General features: G+C 42.3%; 1 protein-coding gene across 2 annotated transcripts in view; it reads right to left on the bottom strand.

Annotated features, from left to right (window-relative positions):
• Positions 1–21439, bottom strand: part of LOC146867615 (prominin-1-A-like) — a 496515-nt gene that overhangs the window by 367677 nt on the left and 107399 nt on the right. For both annotated transcript variants that reach the window (XM_085606443.1, XM_085606442.1), the window contains exon 3: positions 17239–17291. In XM_085606443.1, the coding sequence (XP_085462569.1) occupies positions 17239–17291 (53 nt within the window). The remainder of the gene's footprint in view (positions 1–17238; positions 17292–21439) is intronic.

The following is a 21439-nucleotide window of genomic DNA, read 5'->3' as shown; positions in this document are numbered from 1 at the left end:
AGATATTTTCTCTTTTGTGTTTTTTTGCTTCCTGTTTTTCTTTGATTGTTCGTAGTTTTTCATCAGTAGGTGTTTTTCGTTTATTCATTATATCCTATCTTGCCTTCTTGATTATTTTTTTTGTCATAACTATTTTTATTTCTTCACTCCCCTATTATCTATTCACTTGTCCTATCCTTCTTCTTATTCTGGTTTCCGATTATCCTCTGGCTATTTGATTCGTTTTTCTTTCTTTATTATGTCATTGAACAAATCGCTTCCTCTATCCTCTACTTCTTTCTTATTCTATATTGCTCTTGTATTGAATTGGACTTTTGCTCTATATTTGTATTAAATTGTGTCTTTAAATTCTCATGTCTTTGAAACTGATTACATGGAAGGGTTTAAATTCTCCCATCAAAAGGCAAAGAATCCTAACCCACTTAGCCAAACTAGATGCTGATATTCTTTTTCTGCAAGAAACTCACCTTTCTGGCGCTGAATCATTAAAGCTGAAAAGGGGTTGGGTGGGGGAGGTCTTCTTCTCGCCAGGTGACGGAAAACGAAATGGAGTGATGATTCTTTGCCGTAAGTCCCTCCCGTTTTTACTTCTGGCTCAAGACTCAGATGTTGATGGAAGATGGTTGAATGTTAAATTGTCCTTGAAGGGTGTTCCAGTCTCTCTTCTTAATGTTTATGCCCCTACATGTGGCGAACCCTCCTTTTGGTCCACGCTGGCTAGGCAAATCACCCTCTGCATGGAGGATAATTTTATTTTAGCTGGCGACTGTAACCAGACCTTTGATCCGTTTGTTGACAGGAACTCTAAAGTTTCCTATATCCCTAACAAATCTCAGAAATCATTTGTTCGAGCTATAACTCAACACAAACTTTTAGGTGCTTGGCGTCTCTGTAATCCGACTACCAGAGAGTACACTTTTTATTCCCCATCGCATCAAACTCAATCAAGAATTGATTACATATTCGTTTCTCATTCCATTTCACAAACCCTTACACACGCAGAGATTGGTCCCATTGTATTATCAGATCATGCCCCTGTCTCATTGGCCTCAATATTCTACCTAAGGCTATAGGTCCCAAAAGGTGGCGTTTTAATAATGCCCTCCTCTTGGACCCAAAATTTACTACCTCCTTTACCACTTTCTTTGATGAGTTTTTTGTTCTGAATCAAACCCACTCCATGCCCTTCTCAACTGTATGGGACACATTCAAAGTCTCAGCAAGGGATTTCATTATTGGCTTTGTTGCCAAGAGACGAAAAATCTCCCGTAAATTCACCAAAGATCTTCTACAGGACATTAAAAGACTGGAACACTCTTTTTACACTTCGCACTCGAAAGAGTGTCTCACAGCTCTCATAAATGCCAAATTGCAATTTAATAAGAAATCAACGGAGGATGCCTCGCTATATTTATTAAAATGCAGCGCCAAATTTTATGGGTGTAAAAACAAAGCAGGGAAAATATTGGCTAATTATTTAAAAGTTAAACATAACAAACTCAATATCGAATCTATCTATGATGATCGCTCAGATTTAAAATTTAAAGATGCCGATATTTTGCATGAATTCTCTCTCTTTTACAAATCACTCTACGCCTCGGAGACACAACCTTCTGATCACTCCCTACTCCACTTTTTCTCTGATATCCAAAAACCTCATCATACTTCGCCGGATCTATCCCCTCTGGAGTTCGATTTAACATATCAAGAATTATCAAAAGCTCTTCAGCAGCTCAAAAAAGACAAAGCGCCGGGGCCTGATGATTTCACAGCAGAATATTATCAGCACTTCTCCAAACTCATACTGCCCAAATTGCATTCTCTAATAAATTTCTTTAGTACATTAGGTGGTTCTTCAGGGTCTTTCTCGTAAGCACACATTTGCCTTATACCCAAAGAAGGTAAGGACCCCAGGTATTGCAAAAACTACAGACCTATTTCCCTGGTAAACATGGATTATAAACTTTTCTCCAAAGCATTAGCCATACGACTAGATTCTTACTTGCCTGATTTATTAGGCAAGGAACAATCTGGATTTGTCAAGGGCAGATTTATAAATGATAATACAAGACCCCTTTTTAATGTTCTGTCTAAATCTTCACACTTAAAACACTCCCTTGGGGCAATTGCACTTGATGCTGAAAAAGCATTTGATAGGGTTGAATGGACTTATCTGTTCTATACCCTTAGATGGTTTGGTTTTGGGCCTAAATTCATATCCCTTCTTTATTCCCGTCCACGTGCAGCTGTTTGCGCCAATGGCTTGATCTCCTCATTTTTCAATTTGGGTAGAGGAGTACGTCAGGGCTGCCCCCTTTCTCCTTTCATTTTTAACTTAGCTGTGGAGCCCTTTCTTTCTAAACTACGTCAAAATCCGAATTTGCATGGTTTTCAAACAGAAAACTCTCACATTTAACTCGCAGCTTATGCTGATGACATTTTACTTTTTATGTCTAATCCTAGTGACTCAATCCCTGCCTTTCTGGTGGAAGTACAAGCTTACTCTAGAATTTCTGGTTATAAGTTAAATAACGATAAATGTGAGATCCTACCCTTGACCAAGTATACTTTTAAGGCGGACTTTAGTGCCTCAAACTTTACTTGGAGTCCCTCCCATATTAAATACCTAGGTTTGCCTGTTACCTCTTCAATATCAGACACGGTAGCACTATGCATGAATAAATGTATACAAAAAATTGCAGACCTAGCTGCCAAATGGCATCCCCTTTATTTATCGTGGTGGGGTCGCTTGGATACTATAAAGATGACACTCTCACCCATTATTTTATACACCATCTCTAACATTCCAGTTCTTATACCTGCTAAATTTTTTAAGAGGATCAATTCCATCCTTTCTTCATTTTTATGGAATTCAAAGAGGTCCCGAATGTCTCTATCTAAACTGACACGTCCTAAAACAGAAAGTGGGGTCAATTTTCCCGATTTTCAGGCTTATCAGAAAGCATTTCTCCTACGTCAAGCTTCTCTTTGGTTGCTTGATCCTTCGAAAGATTGCCCCTTATGGATCACAATTGAGCGTCTTTTTCTATCCCCCTTCTCTTTTTCCGAGTACCTTTCCTTCTCACGTAAACCACAGGCCCTGTCCACTCCTATAATTAAATTGACCTCTAAACTTTTGGATTCTACATTCCCTTCTCCCTCCAACACTATTGATTACTTCCTGAATTCTACAATTTGGCACAACAAGGATTTGACTATTCGTAATAAACCAATTTATTGGAAGACCTGGCGACAGAAGGGTTTAGTATGAATATATCAGTTATTCTCACATTCAAACTTTTTATCTTTTCCCTCACTTAGACAACTATTCAATTTACCTGCCTCATTTATACATACATATAATCTATTTAAGATTGCTGTGATGGATAAATATGTTCAATTATCTGTCACACCTAATGCTTCCTTTACCCAGGACCCTTCTTCACAACTTTATACCCTGCTTAAAACTAAACCTAAAGCCTCCATTATATATAAGTACTTACAAGATAAAGATACGGTCAGGCAAAAATCTATAATTGAAGAAGCATGGGAGCAAGATTTTCAACTCTCTTGGCCAATAACTTTATGGAATAATTTATGGATTAAATTACGCAAATCCTCCAGAGCAGCTAACACAATACAAATACTGTTTTTTGTTTATAATAGACTTTTATTTACATCGAATGCTTTAAGCAAAAGATTTGCGACTACCTCAGATGTTTGTTGGTCATGTTCCTCTCCAAACGCTGACTTATTACATATGCTATTTTCGTGTCCAATGGTAGACAGCTTCTGGAAACAAGTGTGGTCTCAAATCAACCTAATTTTTGGTACTAAATTTTCATTCTCTATCACCCATGTTTTCCTAGGGAGTTGTTCACCTTGCTGGGAGAATGTTACATTTAATGTTAAAATTATTGATCTGTTATTAGCGGTTGCTTTTCAGCAAATCACTGTTAATTGGAAGGATTTCACAAAGATTTCTTATAAGGCATGGTGGTATGCTGTTTGCTATAATCATAGGTTGGACACTTCTTTTGTATATGCTATACATATGGCAGCGAAACGTTGGACCTGTGGTCCCCTGTTACAATATACCTCGATGCATGTGCCAAACGATGCTCCAAGCTACAACCGTCTCAGCAAGAAGTTTTAAAACCCCCTTGAATCCCCTACATGTTCCAAGATTATTTATTATTCCAATACTTTCTACAATTTACTTCTATTGTATCAACCGTTTACTTTTTATTCATAAGTCCGATTTTTTTTTCTGTAGTGCAACCTATTGTATTGTATTGACATGAATTTTTTGTTATGACTTCTGTATTGACACCTTTATTTCCATTAATAAAATTCTCTTTTTGAACTTAAAAAAATTTAATGTAACCCATTGTTCAGGAGTTTCATACATTTTGCCACAAAAATCAAATGTTCACATGAGCCAATATTCATACTAGGATTATTCCGCTGCTTATTCAGTCTCATCAGCAAGTGTTGTTTATTTTTAAAGGAGATTACGTAACGCAAATAATGATCACTACATTATACGGACATCCTATTACACTAAGTAGAAAACCCACATCTTGAAGAAAAAAAACTCTAACCCACACAGCCCAGAAAATATCCCCAAACTCACTTGCATGACTTCCCCCAACCCCCTGAAATGAAAGCGCTCTCTAGAACAAAGCATTCTTCCTTTGCAAGAAGTCTTTCACCCAAACGAAAATATTCTTGATGTGAAAAGTCATGCAATTCCTGTTTTCTCTTATCTTATCAAGTTTCCTACATGACAAGGTGTAGAGCCCTCTGCTCCGGGTCACACATGCACGCGGCCTTCTGAAGTCCTGCTCGCTGAAGCAAGGGCTCCGAGGCTTACACCGTGCTCGAGCCGTACTTCAGTTTATAGTTCTTGGCGCCCTGTACACTTCCTGTTTCAGAAATGTCTTTGTGAATTATGGAAATTCGTCTTGCCTACTTCCTTGTTTGCACTAACAGAATTACGAATGCCCTGTTCGCGGCTGCAGTGGTGGATAAAGGTAAGGCGCTTACCAATATTGATTTTGGAAAATCAAGCCCTGCAGTGGAGACGCCCATATCTTGGGGCGTGGCCTAGCGCTTCGTGTACCTTTGGCGTATGATGCGGCGCTAAGCTTACTTGCATCTGATGGAAGTGAGTGACCGTGCCAGGAGAAAGGCTGCACCCTGCTTCTTGCCTACAGAATCCTGCATGCTTCGTTTAGAAATGTTGCGTCTTTCCCAGCAATACAAAAGAACTATGTTTGGCTCTATTTAACCTTTGAACTGTAAGCATTAAGATGTTTACTTTTACATAGACAGGGCACAGCTAATGAGGGTTTGGGGAATCATAAGAAATGAATGTGAAAATAACCACAAATAACCACAAAGACTTTGCTTCATAACTTCCAACATTTCCCTCATATAGGGAACTTCATATCAAAAAACACAAACGTTGCAGGGCCTTTGGTGCCATCATTCTGAGCAGAAATGCTTGAAAATAGTTAACTAAGCCTTCTGATCACTACCCTAGACTCCGAGAAGCCTCTCAAGGACTCCCAGAAGTCTGCTCCAGACACCTCTAAAGCCAGCATTGACTCCGAGAATTAACCATAGACCTGACAGGGCCTCCTCTTAAAAAGGTCTAGTGTAAAATGAAGGCTGCTAAGCGCTTGAGAATGATGGGTTCTGGGCAGACCATTGTGAGCTCGGGGGTCGAAGAGAGTGTTTCTGCTCATTGTGACAATCTGCACACAGAAAGCCCCGCCCACTTGAGGAGTGCAGCAGGTACATCAGTCACACCATTTCAAACCGGAACCATTTATTTCCCCCCAGCAATTTAAGGCCCAGCCCTGCCAAATACCAAGCAACAGGAGTTAGACAAACTCATTTTAGTGCTGCACTAACGTGCATTAGTACACAGACCACCGACCAGGCGCTGCAGCAGGATATAATTAAGGAAAAGCAGCCAGGGCTTCTCAGCTTACTCTGCCCTGCGGCTTCTGACAATTGTCAGGCCGATCACCATCAGGCCTGCTTACAATCACCACTGTCTGCATGCTGCTGGCCCCAAGTCCATCCGAAGACGGCCTCTGGCTCAACCTGGCAGTCACCGGGGAGGCACTTCTTGTTGACAGAGGTCCGTCCGTCAGTCCAGCAGAGCACTGGTTTCATCCGGTGTGCAGTGGGGTTGAGGTCAATGAACTGGTTAAAGAGGGGCAACATTTTCTGTAACCATGTTGTAGGTCTTTCACCTCTAGGTTACTGCATATAAAATAACTCACACACCTTAAATGAAAGATAAATGCAAGTTATAGTGATCCATGCGAAATGCACTCTTTTAGGCTTTGAAGTTTCAATTGTTTACTTCAAACACTGCAGAGGTGTGTGTGCTTGTGTGTGTGTGTGAGTGTGTCCGTGCGTGTGTTCCCAAAGAGAAACAGAACTGAATCCTGATTGGCCCAGTGGTGAATAGCCACTTGTGAGGTTATAAATTGTTACGAGGACCCAGTCTCCGACGGAGAAGGTACTGTTACTCTACAGTGCTTAATTTGAGCTGGTGCTTTCCGGTGCTCAGCACCGGCACTCAATTGGTTTCCGGTGCTAGGCACCGGCACCTAATTGTCAACACCATACTTACAACAGTCTACCACATGGTGGCGCTGCACATCTAATTTAGAGATGAGCAGAACAAGGGTTGTTTAGGAATACAATATACATAAAAATTGCTAATACCTACACCCCCAGCCATTTCTTTAGCTTTGGGGACCTGGAATAATCTGAACTGTCGCATTAACATGCAAGAGAGATGGTTAGTAGTTGTTTTGGCAGCGATGACAAGGGTGATGGGTGGTGCAAGTGGCAGTGGCCTCCTGGTCAGAGCCCTGGCACTTAATATTTTACAAATTAAGCACTGTTACTCTACAAGTCATTATTTTAAAATTGTAAAACAAAAGTATAAGATATGCAAACGGCACAAAGACATTTAGTGTTTGATAGAAGTGATTTCAAAATATGTATTTTAGGAATAGGCAAAGGCAATTGCATATAAAATATTGCAAACTGTAAATGAAAAATGCAAGTGAAAGTAACTGGTGAGAAATGCTCTCTTTTACGTTATGAAGAAGCAGCACGCAAGGTAAACACTGGAATCTTTCCGGGTAAATGGAAGGTATCTCGCGTTAAGCCGCTGATGAAAAAGGTATCAGCAGACCCCACAGAGGTACAAAATTACAGACCCATCTCTCTTCTTCCATGTTGGTCTAAAATCATGGAATCTATAATAAACCGCCATCTTTCAAACTATTTAGAAGAGAACAAGATACTGGATCCATCTCAGTCAGGTTTTCGCACCTCACACAGTACTGAGGCAGCCTTGCTTGAAGTTACGGACACCATTAGGATGTTGCTCGATGGGGACTCTCCAGTCATGCTGGTGCTGTTGGACGTGTCGGCAGCCTTCGACACCATCTCCCACAATATATTACTAAACAGGTTGCGGGAGGTTGGTGTCGGTGGCTTAGCCTTCAAATGGTTTCAAAGCTACCTATCTGATAGAAACCAATCCGTTCAATTGGGGTCCTCTGTGTCATCTCCTGTTGTGGTGGACAAGGGGGTACCACAGGGCTCTATATTGAGTCCCACATTATTCAATCTATATGTGGCCCCCTTAGCCTCAATTATCAGGAACTGTGGCTTTGAAACCATATCGTATGCTGACGATACGCAGCTGATTGTACATATTGGTAATGATCCTGCCAAAACGAAATCCAGGTTTGCAACGTGCATGATTAATATTACAGACTGGATGAGGAGACATTTTTTACAATTAAACTCCTCTAAGACCTTGATACTTTTGTTTGGCAAAGCTGTTGATCTGTGGACTCCAGACTGGTGGCCACCCGAACTGGGAGTGGCCCCCGTCCCGAGAAGCTGGGCAAAGAACTTGGGGATAAGGTTAGATAACCAGCTCTCAATGAAGATACAATTGAAAATGCTGGCTACCTCCTGTTTTGGGACCATGCGGATGTTGAGTAAGATCTTCCCATGGATCCCGCTTAGTGCCAGAAAGACCCTCATCCAGGCACTGCTAATTAGCCGCCTGGATTATGGCAACTCCTTATTGGTAGGAATCAGGCAGGACCTCTTATCCAAATTGCAGGTGGTGCAAAATACAGCTGCCCATCTTGCTCTTGACAAACCAGCCCAAACCCCCTCCTTGCCGCTTTTACGCCAACTACACTGGCTTCCAGTAAGGAAATGGGCCACATTTAAAATGTTGTGTTTGGTCTTTAGGTCCTTGCACGGACTGGGGCCGGTTTATCTGATCGATAAACTCAAATGGTATCAACCTACACGTCAGCTTAGATCTAGCAATTGTAAGATGCTGTGTGGTCATAGAATTAGGAAGGTAAAGATGGGGGGTCGCTCCTTTTCTTATCAGGCCCCTAAGCTGTGGAACAGCCTCCCTTAACAAATCCGCCAATGTTCGAATCTGGCCCAATTTAAAAAGCTGCTCAAAACGTGGCTCTTCTAAGCTTTCCCCTCATTGACCGCTAGCCTTTTTTTCTCTAGCGCCGAGAGATCTCCTTGGGGATGATTTGTGCGTGATACAAGTGACCTAAATAAATAAATAAATCTGGTGAGACATATGCATGAATGTACACTCTGATTTACATTTGCTCTGCTACGCCGTAACTACCAGTTGGGAGGGGATGGGGTAAATAACTCTGGGTGAAATTCTGCAACAAGGAATTACAAATGTATCCAGGCGTGGAATTATCGGCTCCTTAAACACGATTATTGTTAGCCTTGAGACACTGGTCCCATCTGTAGTGCTGCAGGAGCTTTGGCCAGCATCACTGCCCACATCTCCCCCTCACCCCCAGTTTGGGAGAGCAGGCAGTGCTCCTCCCAGACAGGCCTGCCCTGGAGATCAGGATGGACGACCAAATGAGTCCATGGAGGTTAACGGACATCGAATCTCAATAAAAAGCAAAACGAAATATAGATTTAGATTTAAAAAATCCTAAATCTACAATAGGGTTCACACTGTCTAAAATGTAGGCAGGTTTTCATTTATCCAGCATTAGGTTACAAAGCACGAGATCCGTCATGCCATTTCAGCAAAGAGGCATGAAGACAACCAATAATTTCTTCTGTAATGTCCAGATCGAAGGCTGGGCATTCGTAGGCCCTTAGGACCACTCTGGCGACCAAGACTCCTCAGCTGACCGAGAGTCTCCTATGCACTCAGACCTATACTGGGTTTCACCAGACTGGGTCACTTTGCGCAGTCCGTCTGTGACCTCAAGCATCAAGTCCAAGGCTCTTACATCTCTGACCAGGTAAATCATTAACTCTACTGACTGTACCAGGAAGCAGAGTCTGGTGCAAAGTCCTTACCATTAGTATCTAGCTGATTCATGCTGTTCCCTTAAACATGAAACAAGACATGAAACAAGACTCCAGTGTTGAGCTCTCACATCACTGATGAGAGGATTCATTCGCTGCACTGGCTGTCCGTAGAAGCACACTTTGGTGCAAAGCTCTGGCGCTATATCTTAGAGGATTCATTCATAGCAATGGTTGTCCCAGGAAGTAGAGTCTGGTGCAAGATTCTTATCGTCATTGACCATAAGATTAATTCTGTTTTTGAAATATATGACATTGATCAAAGGTGTATGCTTTTTATGGCGTGTAAATTTATGAATTTTGTCTGATGCATAATTTGTAATGTTTTTAATAAAATTCCGCAGGTATTTCATCATCATTTAATGTGGTTGTTTTGTGGCAGACAAACTCAGACGCATGGGTCTTTGGCATACTTGATATGAATGGTTAAAAGTTCTCTTATATTTAGGCATCCTAGTATTTGGTTACCGAAGGGAATTTAAACTTTTCTTTGACTTGTTATGCCCTGTCCCTTTGGTACGTGGGGCCTCTCTTTTATTATTGGTCATTAACTCGCTGAGTCATCTTGCTAAAAACGCTGTATAAAACCCATCAATATAAATATGTGATCCTCACTCACTCCCATTAGACTTCACACCATGGCACTTAGAGTCCACCAAGCTATCTGAGTGGGTTAGAATAATCTGCAGAATACGCACGAGCTTCACTGCTCCATTAACCTGACGCAACTCTTCTCACGACCAGTTGAATCAATGCCCATAAAGATTACTTATTAATAATTAATATTGTATCTTAATATGGAACGAACTTTAGATTCCAGGTGTTTGATTTATCGGTGCTACGTTGGTTTTTGTGTGGATCATATATTCTGGACTGGTCGCCTGGGTGCCATAGGGCAGGTGGTTGCGTTAATCACGGGTGCGTGAATTTTCCTTTTCGAGTTTCCATCAGATTACTTTAGGGTAGGACAAACTGACAAACAGCAATGTCTTAACGAACTCCAAAGGATGCTGCTTTAAAAACAAATCGTAGCCTTACCACCCTACAAACAAAATATTTTAACAAGTAGAATTACTGCACAAATCTTCAACCAGGCCCTTGATATTTACAGCTCCCTCTAGTAGGCTAATGCCCCACCCCATGACTTTCTTTGTAGAAGGTTTCGCGAGACGCAAGGTGGGTGAGCCGCCATTTAATCAGCATAGTGAGGATAATGTCTGTGTGCAGCACGAGGAATACCAGGCGCGCAAAAACAGGCACAGTTCGACCAAAGAAAGGGTAAACAATACAGTCCATACGGTTTCGTAGTCGAACAAACAACCTATTTAGAACGCCCCCCCCCCCAACCCGCGCCCCTTTAGAGAAAACAGGGAAAATCTATCGGGAACAAGGAACGGGATAAAGGAAAAGAAATATAAAATAAAAGATTCCTAACATATTCCTAACTGCCCTAAAATAACAATTTAACTTAAGTTGCTGCATAAAAGGAACTGAAAGTCACACTCAGTCTAGAAGCCACACAGAAGGAGTTCTACTAGGGCCATCCATTTTACCTGAGAAGAAATCCATTTATCCAGTCACCAGAGAGTAACTCCACTGCAATTCTTTACTCGCTACTCTTACTGCAACCATCTCACTCATATCTAGACTCATGTACAGTAGAGATCTTTTTGAACCATATGGATACAGTTTAGATGCAGGCTGTCTTCCCTTGAACAGCTTGAAAGGGTTCACCTCTGTGGTACTATGGGGTGTGATGCAATACAGCTGTAGCTTAACCTTGACAAACCCCCTCCAATCCAAACTACTAGTTCACCCCAGGTGACACTTTACTTGAGAACCCTAGTAAACCTTTACACATGGCCGGTGGAGTGGTAATAACATGAAGCCATGCTAATTCGTTTACATGGTAGACCCGTGAGGTTAGGTGCCGCCACCCCCGGGCCGCCTATGGTGAGTGGAGGCTGTACAGGAAGGTAGGTGCAGACAATCCGGCAGTCCGAGGAGGTGAGAGGAACTCAGGCCTCTGAAGCAACTGGTTGCGCTTGTGCCTTTTCGGAAAGCCTGCAGCCACCTGACAGATGAGGCTCCGTTAATTCGCTGGAGGGCGGACTCAGAGTCATCCCTGGATGTCCCATTGATGTTCCCTCTGCCTGTGGCCAAAAGAAAAAATAAACGTCCAACAACGCTAGCAAGCACACAGCTTGGTGGAGCAGGTATTGTACTGTCTTATTTATTTTATTTTTTAAACGATGAATGTAAATGGTGACCCGTAGACAAATGAGGCAATAGCTTTTGATCCTTCTGTCCTGCTGGGGTGGAGGGCAGGTGTATTGTATGCATTAAGAATTGCGAGCCTTCATAGGGCTAGTAAAGGCTGACACGCCTCTCCCCATGAAGCCGTAAGAGTGATCCTGCTGGCATTTAGTCATCAGGTCAGGGGAAAAATTAGTGCTGGTGCGGATAGGTAACCCAGCAGCAAAGGAGTATATTAACAAGCAGGTTTTCTGTTCTGGCTAAGTATGAACTCAGGATATTTCCTTGGGCTCAACAATCACGGATATCTCTGACAGAAGTCACATCCAGGGAGTACACAATTTGCAGACAAATTAAGTAGATACATTCCATCATCTCAACATTTTTTTTCTGCATCTGGAGATATTCAATAAGTTAGTCCATCGATGGGCAAGTAATAGACTTATTCGCCTCAGATACAAATGCCAAGGCGCCAGCATGCTGTTCAAGGGTAGGAGACAAACAGGCATGGGCCATAGATGCTCTAACAGGCGAATGGCCTTCCAGCCATCTGTACGCTTTTCCTCCCTTTCCCGTCATTGAAGCCTTTTTTAGCGAAGGTGAGAACAGAGAAGACCAAGGTGGTGATCATTGCTCCTTCTTGGCAACAAGACAATTGGTTCCCTCATTTGAAAGCCATGACAGCTTTGAGGTGATGGCTATCTTCTTTGAGTCCTTTTCCTCTCTATTTTCTGATAGTAAGACAGGAGTCTCTACCCAAAGTCAAGCGCACGGCTTGGAGGGTAAGAGGACGGGGCTAAGGAGCCAAGTTATTCCAGAAGAGTTAGCAGTAACTCTGCAGGCCTCCAGGAGGCCCTCCATTCTTAGACTGTATGTGAGATATTGCAAATCCTTTTCCCGGTGTGGTGAGAGGAATTCGGATCCTACTACTGTGGTTCTAATTCACATTATGACATTCCTACAAGATGGCAGTAAATTGGGTCTGAGAACGGCTACTTTGAAAGTTCAGTGGACGGCAGGGAAGCCCTTTATAGATCCATGGAAAAACTTAGCAGATGAAGATGGCTTGAATGCTAGGTTGTTTAGGGGTTTAGAGAACATCTCTCCTACACCTCCAAAATTATTCTGTGCTTGGGATTTGGAGAGGGTATTGAAAACCTTAATGATAGATCTCATTGAGTCTTTAGAGGAGATGGATTTAAAAATCCCTGCCCTAAAAACGTTTTTTTCTGGTAGCTATAGCAAGAAGGTTAGTATAGTTGGGGGCCTTATCATGTAAGTTCCATTTTACAGAATTGTCCAAGATAGGGTGATACTAACTCCTATACCTTATTTTGTTTCTAAAGGGAACTCTTTGTTTAACAAGGGTCAAGAGATAGTCCTATCTGAGTTCTTCTTCTTCCTCGCCTGAGGAAACAAGGGTACAACCACTAGAGGTTAGAAGGGCTCTTCTAGTCTATGTACACAGAGTTTTGTTTTTTAGACAAGCAGAATATCTTTTGTGCTACCTCTGGACCCACACAAAAGGGGGAATAACATCTACTGCCCCACTAAACAGATGGGTCAGATTTCTCATTTCCGTAGCATATAGGGCGGTGTGTCAGATCCCCCTGGCGATTCAAGAGAGATCTAGACATAGTAGGTCTTCTACCATGGCAGAATTACAGGAAACTTAGATCTGTAGGGCATCAACATAGTCCTCTCCTTCAACATTTATCGAGCATTATAGAGTTTCAGAGGAAACAAACCTGGATGAAGTACTACAATGGAGAGTACTCTCCGATATGAAGGAATAGAGGGATGAGTTATTCTGTTTCAATAAAAGCCATTTCTGATTTGAGCATTTAACATCAGTTGTTCGCGGTTTTATTGCCTGCTAGTAGTAACTTACAATGAATGTAAGAGAGGGAGGGACGTTGGGGTAATGCCCTAACTACTTACCAGTAATTACATTACTCCAAGTCTTACTCCCTCACTTTATTCATAGATCCTCCCACCCTCCTGGTTTGAAGCAACTGAGTTGTTTTGAGTCTGAGCTTTTGACTAATGGGATGAGTGGGGGACAGGAGGGTCTTTTATTGGATGTGTATTTTTTTATTGGTGTCTGTACGAGGCAACGGAGACTCATTTGTAATGAATTATAGCGAGGGAGTAGGACTTGGATTAATTCAATAACCAGTAAGTTATTAGGGCATTTCTAACAAAGTCAGCTGAACTCCATTGTCAGTTACCAGGGTGTAAAATGTTCTATCCTGGAAAAAACATCTTTAACAAATTCGATAACAGCATCAGCTGTGAACCAGCTAACAACTTTGACCTCTGGCTAGTTTGGAGTGATAGTCTGCCAAGAATCACAAAGGCAAACAAACAAAAGGGCCAAAAATATCAAAAGCCTAATTTCCCTGTGATCATTCAGGCCAAGCCCCTGGTGTGATCATAGCCAATTTAATCATCAACATCATTTTACTCCTGCTGCACTAGTCACACACATTTTAACCCAGCGTTGGGCCAATTTATCAAGATTGAATTGCAAAAAAAGCTGTCGTAACAACATCTTCATGGTAAGACATAATGAGCACACTTTATATTGGGAACACATTTACCTCCTTTGAACATAATATCTCCATCTATCTCGTTTAGAATACTTATCTACAGCGTGCCAAGTAAATGGTTGCTCACCTCCCTCTCATCTCTTGTAACTTTTATAAATTTTGTGACAAAGATGAGGTCCGAATCCATTGTGCTTTGCAAGTGTGGGTTCGCTTCCCAGCCCAATTCCAGGAGAACAGTCACATCCCACAAACACAGGCATAGTTTTATACAGGTGCGGCCGGTACAGGTAAGAGCAGTGGGGCAGGGGCGGGCGGGGTAAGGGGGAAGTCGACATATGACGGGATAGGGAAAATAAAATACATAAAACCATTTACCTTGAGCTCGCCGCATTGCAGAGTCAAGGTAAGGGATTTTTATTTATGTATTTATTTTATTTTCCCTATCCCATCGTATGTTGACTTCCCGCCCCGCCCCTACCCCAACGCTCTTACCTGTACCGGATGCGCTTAGTTTTCGCAAAGAAAGCTTAAGCAGACTATAAGGTTTCCAATCCTGCTAAACTAACTATTTACCCTTTCTGTCACACCGTAGCAGTCCTCTTGAAAGTCCCCTTTAAGGCCTAAAGCCACTTTCCCTGACCTTAAAGTTTTTTAATTGCTAATCGGTGAAACTGACGTCACTGAAACAAATTCTTTAACTGTTACTATAAAATCCTTGACCACTTCCCTTGATTGACAACCTCTGTGATCCATACATAAAGACACACCATCAACAAAGAGTTTGATAACTCCTACCCCCTCATTTAGGTTTTCAAAAAGGACTTGGTGCCCACCTTCTGGCCCAACAGACCACACATGCAAGAAGAAATGAGCCCCACCGTATGGGTTGCGGATTCTCCTCTCTAGGCGTCTGAGCAAGAAAGAATGTGCTAAAACCTGCAATCTGAGGCAGGCTGAATCATAATACCCACATTCAACCCCCCTGTAACAGAAGGATGCCCCTGCATACACCTTTTGCACTTTTATTTTTAATAGAGTGCCTTTCCTTTAAAGGTTTATCTGTGATCAGCGACACATTTTCACTGCGGACCCACAAACATGAACAAAGAACCACCTAAGAAAACAGCCTTCCACCACATGCCACTTAAGGAATGACCTTTGGCATGAGCAATCATTGCTCAGACATATTCTATCAATCTGGCTTCTGGCGTTGCCTGTTTGTCCATTCCGGCCCTCCATCCACTTTATCTCTTAAAAAAGGCTCAAAGAAGGTGGAGCCCTTGAAGCTTCCAACAGTTTGCAGCATGGCCTGCTCACCAGTTGGCTTTTGATTACTGTACTGAACCTAAAGAAATGAGAATCATCACTATCAGAACCGGAAAAAGGGGGCACCTCTTTTATTCCACCAAATAAGTCCAGTTTGGATTCTATTCTGTTGAGTGCAACACTGTATGTTTTACAGGTAAAGGGAGATAGCTGTGACTGAGAAATCGCATATCCAGAACATTAAATGTGGGGGTTGAGGAGTAGCAGGTAATTAGTTGAAGTAACTTGGTGCTCACATGGTCTGAACACCCAGCTACCATGGGGTGTATGAAGACCTGAAAGCAACCACTCTGGATCCTAAATTCAACAATAATACTGAAGCACACTCCAACATGTAATCCAAGGTATAACAAATCCAATTGATCCTAGAGTGCCAAAAAGTTCCAAGTGTCTTTTATTCCTTCATTGCGTTTACCAATTCCCATAAAAGTTGATTGAGAATTGATTACAAATCATAGGCGGCCGACAAGGTGTTTTGCCAGACAATTACTTTATCATGGCTTTGACGGTATCATATTCACCTGCAGCTCGGGCCTGTAACTTGGGTTCAGGGCCTTTAACAACTGGTATAGTCCCCGGTAGCAGGCTATAAGGGGATCGCAAGGGCCATCTTTGTATGGGGCAAAAAGAACTATTGATGGACAGAATGCTGAACAATGCCTTACATTCACCCCAGTACAGAGATCTGGGCCTAAATCCATCGTTTTTTTGCTCACCATGCCATTCCAGTTTGGACCCAGCCATATGCAAATCAGTCTTCACCCTGTGCCCAATGGGAACAGTCCAACCCGAACTGCCAGGCCAGGTCCTCCCTGGACTGGAAACAAGCATCCTAGGACCGGTTTCGGGGTTTCACCCCTCTTCAGCCAGGATAGCTTGACTCCAGTGGCATGGAGAGCACGGGACTCACGTCTGAGCATACCCGTCCCACTCGGGGTGACAAATGCAAAAAGAACTATGGGGCAGCATATATTAGGCAACCCATAGTCTGCCAGCAGAAATGTTCTGCAAGCTGATTTTTCTATGAGAGAAGGGCCCTTATGTTAGTGGCAACTGCTTCATTTGGTAAAGTAGTAGGGTGCTACTCTGGAAGTACTGAATAATTAGTGAAGGGCTTTCATCTTAACCCTGCGAAGATGGTCTCAAGGGGGGCCTTGAAAGGGCATTAATGCAAAGGAGAAGCTCTTTCAAGTATGAGCTGATCCTTGAAACTATAGATGATAAGGCTAACATAACCAATCTTTATATAACACTGATCATTGTTAACCCTATTGAATATTCAATGGAAGTGCAGAGATCATTTACATGGTATGACATGGTGTCTAACCATTTTACAAAAAGCCCTTGTGTTCCTGTAACTATAAAATAACACAGAGTTAATTTACTAATGCTAACTTGGGGGTCACAATGTGTAAGCCCAGATGTTCCTGGTATGCAAATCAATTCTGCTAAACTTGTCAATACATAATCTTCCATAGTTGAAATGCTTTGTAGAAAGCACAAGGACTTGGTTGTACCTAGATATCTATAGATCTGTAGATGGCAAGTTGACCTATTCTATAGTGGTTGCTTTAATCTATCTATGATTCTCAATTTCAGCTAAACACCAATATAGGCATAAATCCACTTTAAAAAATAAATAAAATCAGTAGCTATCTAGGATTCTCAAACTTACCTCTTTAATTTCATACGTTTTAAAGTTGCTCTGAATAAAAGGTATGAGGAAATCTAAAAAAAAGAAGAAAAATCGTTATATGAATTACAAAATAATATTTTGTATAATCAAAATCTTAGTTGACATTAACAAATTAACAATTCTGTAGAAAATTAGATATTGTAATATAGCCAGTTTTCACTGTACTAGGCAAGAATGAGATAGCCAGAGCCATTTGGTCAAGGAGAAGAAAACAATGAGGGCGGAAAAATTAGAGCATTACATTGTTTGTGTGCGGTCTTGTGGGCATTTTGTACCTAAATCGAAATTTGTACTTAGATTCCAATCACACACTGCAAAAGTATACTTCTTTTTCGAAGATATTAGTTGAAGCATCTCATTATGTGCCATTTTGTTGAATAAAATGGAAATTATGGTGAATCCCGTGGTCATAGAGAGACAAGTTGTATGTATGCAAGACCATCAAGAATGGCACGATCCCATGGAATTTGTTGTTCTAGTGATACTGCTTGAATTAATCTAAACAACTGGTAATTACTTAGGAACTCAGTCCAGACCACACAGACCATGAACAGGGGCCAACACACTGAAAATGAGTCATGACTCCCTTCCAGCTAGTTAGCCCAGCCTGAACTGTGAGGCCGCCGCCCCTTATAGTGACCACAGTAAACCTTGACATGCTCCACCCTCATTGGGCCTCATCAATAAGGTACAGACGTGCCCCATGGAACAGCGAACAATGGCATAAAACGTTCTCTTTACTCCATCAGACTTGGTTCTCGGATCCTCCCTAATTGTAAAGAGCTGTCAACCAAACTTGTAACGCTAGTTAGGCGAACCGGGAACCACCTGAATTTCAGGCAAGTTAGAGATTAGCAAATCTATGAGAATTCAAGATGGTCCAGGTAACATTGGTTTTACTCTGTCAGACAGGCCATCCAGGATCCTTGTTGCCGGACCTCAAGCTGCTGTTTTATACTTTTAATACGGGTTACACACTTTGTTTCTGATTGTGGTTTATCATTCACTTTTCAAATATGCAACTTATAGTCGATTTCTGAGACCCTAAAGTGGCTTGCATCGTTTAACAAAAAGTAGAATCTCTTTAAGTCACCAAAGAACTTTGCATATTTCCAATATATTGATTATTATGTCATGTTATGGAAATGTTTTAAATAATTAATTTTTCTTTTTTTCTAACCACTTTATTTTTCATTTTAGAACATTCAACTGTGTTGGGTTATCCACAATTGTGCATTAAACTTGACATCATGCATACAGTAGCATAATAAGATACCTAAGAAGCCCATGTAATTTCATGTTTCTGGACCTTCCTCCTGGGAGTACTCAGAGTCTGTGGTCATCACATTTAATCCAGCTCTTCGCACCGGTTCTGGTATGTCCCCCGGGTCAGAGCTCATCTGCCTGTCTCGTACCATAAATGTCTAGAAGGGGAGCCAAATTTGCTCGAATGTGTCACTTGGTTGTGGACTATTGCCATCATTTTTTCTAACGCATTAGAAGCCTGGCCTCTCAGAATGGTCATAGAACATACGCTATTGTCTCCTACCTTACCTAGCAGGATCATTTATAGTTGGAGCAAGAGAGATACTCCCAACATCACTCTGATGTGAGTCACAATTTCCGATTAGTATGCCTGGACTTTGGGTTTGTTACACCGCATGTGGAGTAAAGTGCTGCGCCTTCCACAGTTGTTCAAGAATGTGTCCGGGCTCCTGAGCAGAGCATAACGATGTGTCAGGGATACATACAAGGCCGGACTGGCCAGCCGGGCAAGCGGGCAATTCCCCGGGAGGCTGGAGCCCCAGGAGGCCGGTATTGACACTTGAAGGCCGGATTCAGCCTCTATAAATGATTGTGCTCATTACGATCGCGGCAGCAACTTGAAAGAGTTGCTCCTGTTCTAGCGCACATTAGCACGTCTGCCCATGCGGGCTGAAATTTAAATTTTTGCCGGGGCTGTTTTAAGTTTCCAGTTCGGCCCTGAATACATACCATCTAGTGAGTAGTTTATATGCATTTGTTTTGTGTGATGTGCAAATGGAGGACTTTGCAGTCACCTGTTGTATTCGTCAACAGACCTTCTCTCCAATATACTGCTCCAGGTCCATTTCCCTTTGGGGCATGTAAGTGTGTTTAGCTTTGGTATCTAGGCTTATGAGAGCCCTTTGCAATCACATGATCTCTTTGTGGCACAATTTGTTATGAAAAATGGTCTCCAGTTGTGTCCTTTCTTGATCCTGACTTTTCCCTGACTTCCCTAGTGCCAGCCCAAAGCAAGAGTTGAGTAAGACTGCAGGCGTCCTATATATATGTAGCCGCTGACTGGCCTATAAGTCCTAAAATGAATTTAGGGCAGTATCTGAAAAGAGCTCACCTAGGGCCGGGGATTACTGTCCTTCCAGCAGTTGAAACCAGGGTCACGAATGCCTTTGGGCTTCGGGGTTATTAATGATGGGGGACATTGGCGAAGGAAACATGGTGGACTCTGTTTTGCGTGATATTTGTTGCCAGGAGTCTAAAAGAATATGTGTGGCAGGGAGGGCTGGCGTGTATCCTATGCGGGCCAGAGGCGGCGCTGCAGGGGAATGCACAAGAAATGTTGTTCTACCTGAACCCACCCTTGGTTGTCAGAATAAAAGTTTCAGTCTAGGGCTGGTCTGAGCTATGCCGCATGGAGGTAAGTGTGCATATTGGGGATAAAAGCCCATTTTGTGACAGTAAATGTGAATGGGACACCCATACCTGAGGATTTTGGAGCAATTGACCTGTAAGCTGGAGGCTGCCACAAAAAGGGTTAGTTCCGGTTTCAGTGCAGGTAGGAAGGTCTCAGGGACAGTCAGAAAGTAGAGGACATTGTCAGCATATAGTACCTGTATGTGCTCCTGTTCGCCCAACATGATACCCTATATGTTTGGGTCTTGCTGAACTCGTTTGATGAAAGGCTCCATTATGAGGAAAAAAATTAAAAGAGGACAGCGGACATCCCTGTTGGGTGCCTCTAGTGATGGGCAGTGGGAGAATTTTCATAATTGACCATATGTCGTATTGTGTGTTTTTGGTTGTTGGCTAAGATCGTTAATTTCATCTGGGCCCTAAGAGAGTCTTGTCTAATACTTTGGAAAGGTAAGGCCAACTAATTCTTTTTAAGGCCCTCTCTGCATCCAGCTAGAGAATGACCAAAAGAGTGTGTTTCCTTTCCACAGATACTCTGAGGGTGAACGCTTGCTCAGTAATGTCCTTGGTGTGGCCATCTTTAACGACTCCCGTCTGCTAAGGTGCAATGAGAGTAGACCATTTAGTATATAGGTGTGCGACCAGGATCAAGGTGAATATCTTAAGATCAGAGTTGAGCATGGTAATTTGATTTGTGATTCTAGCATTGTGTCCGTGACTACACCGCGAGTCAATATGTCATTAAAGACCTTGCTAACAAGTTAAGAAAGGCTTTATAGAATATAGCCGGGAGTCTATCTAGTCCCGGTGTCATTCTTGCAGGTAAGTGAGTTATGGCTGCCCTGACCTCCCCTTCAGTAATGCTATCCTCTATGAGGAGGAGCCCCTCTCTGTCATCGGTCAGGTGGTAGTTGCAGATCTCCCGCATGAAAAAGTCAAGGGGGTCCCGAAAGGGTCCCAACATGAATATTTATCCTCTACCTAAAATCTGATACATCCAACAGTTTTAATGTGGACAGCATTCCCTACATTCCGCAGCGTTTCATAAGCTAAAAATAATACCCCATACCATGTGGAGTTGGGGGCGAGTCTCCAACCAGTTTTCATCTACTCTGCTGCTTCCAATCAGATGATCCTGAAGTTGACGCGTAACCACTTTTTACAGGACTTTACTAATGACAGAGGCCCACAATAGGACAGTGGCTACTATGATGCCTCGGGGTAGATGAAGCAGGTCTAGACCTTTTTAGTGAGGGAGTTTCAATGACTGGCTTCAACCCCTTCGCATCGACACCACCATTGGGGATGCACCAATGATGGAGCAAAAAGCTGCTGAAAAAGGTAAAGAAATATTCAGTCACCAGCGAACCTGAAGTAAAATCATACAAAAATGATGTAGGTTTTGATGGTTTGGCTTTTTTCTGCATCCTCCACCAAGATAGGGAGAAGGCACACTCAAGTTGGTTAATGTGTGACAGTGGATTCCAGCTATCATAAACAATTT

The sequence above is a fragment of the Triturus cristatus genome, chromosome 1_2, assembly GCF_964204655.1.
Source record: "Triturus cristatus chromosome 1_2, aTriCri1.1, whole genome shotgun sequence".
NCBI classification, from domain to species: Eukaryota; Metazoa; Chordata; class Amphibia; order Caudata; family Salamandridae; genus Triturus; species Triturus cristatus.
Note: the sequence above shows the minus strand (reverse complement) of the source record. Positions and strands in the feature narration are given on the sequence as shown.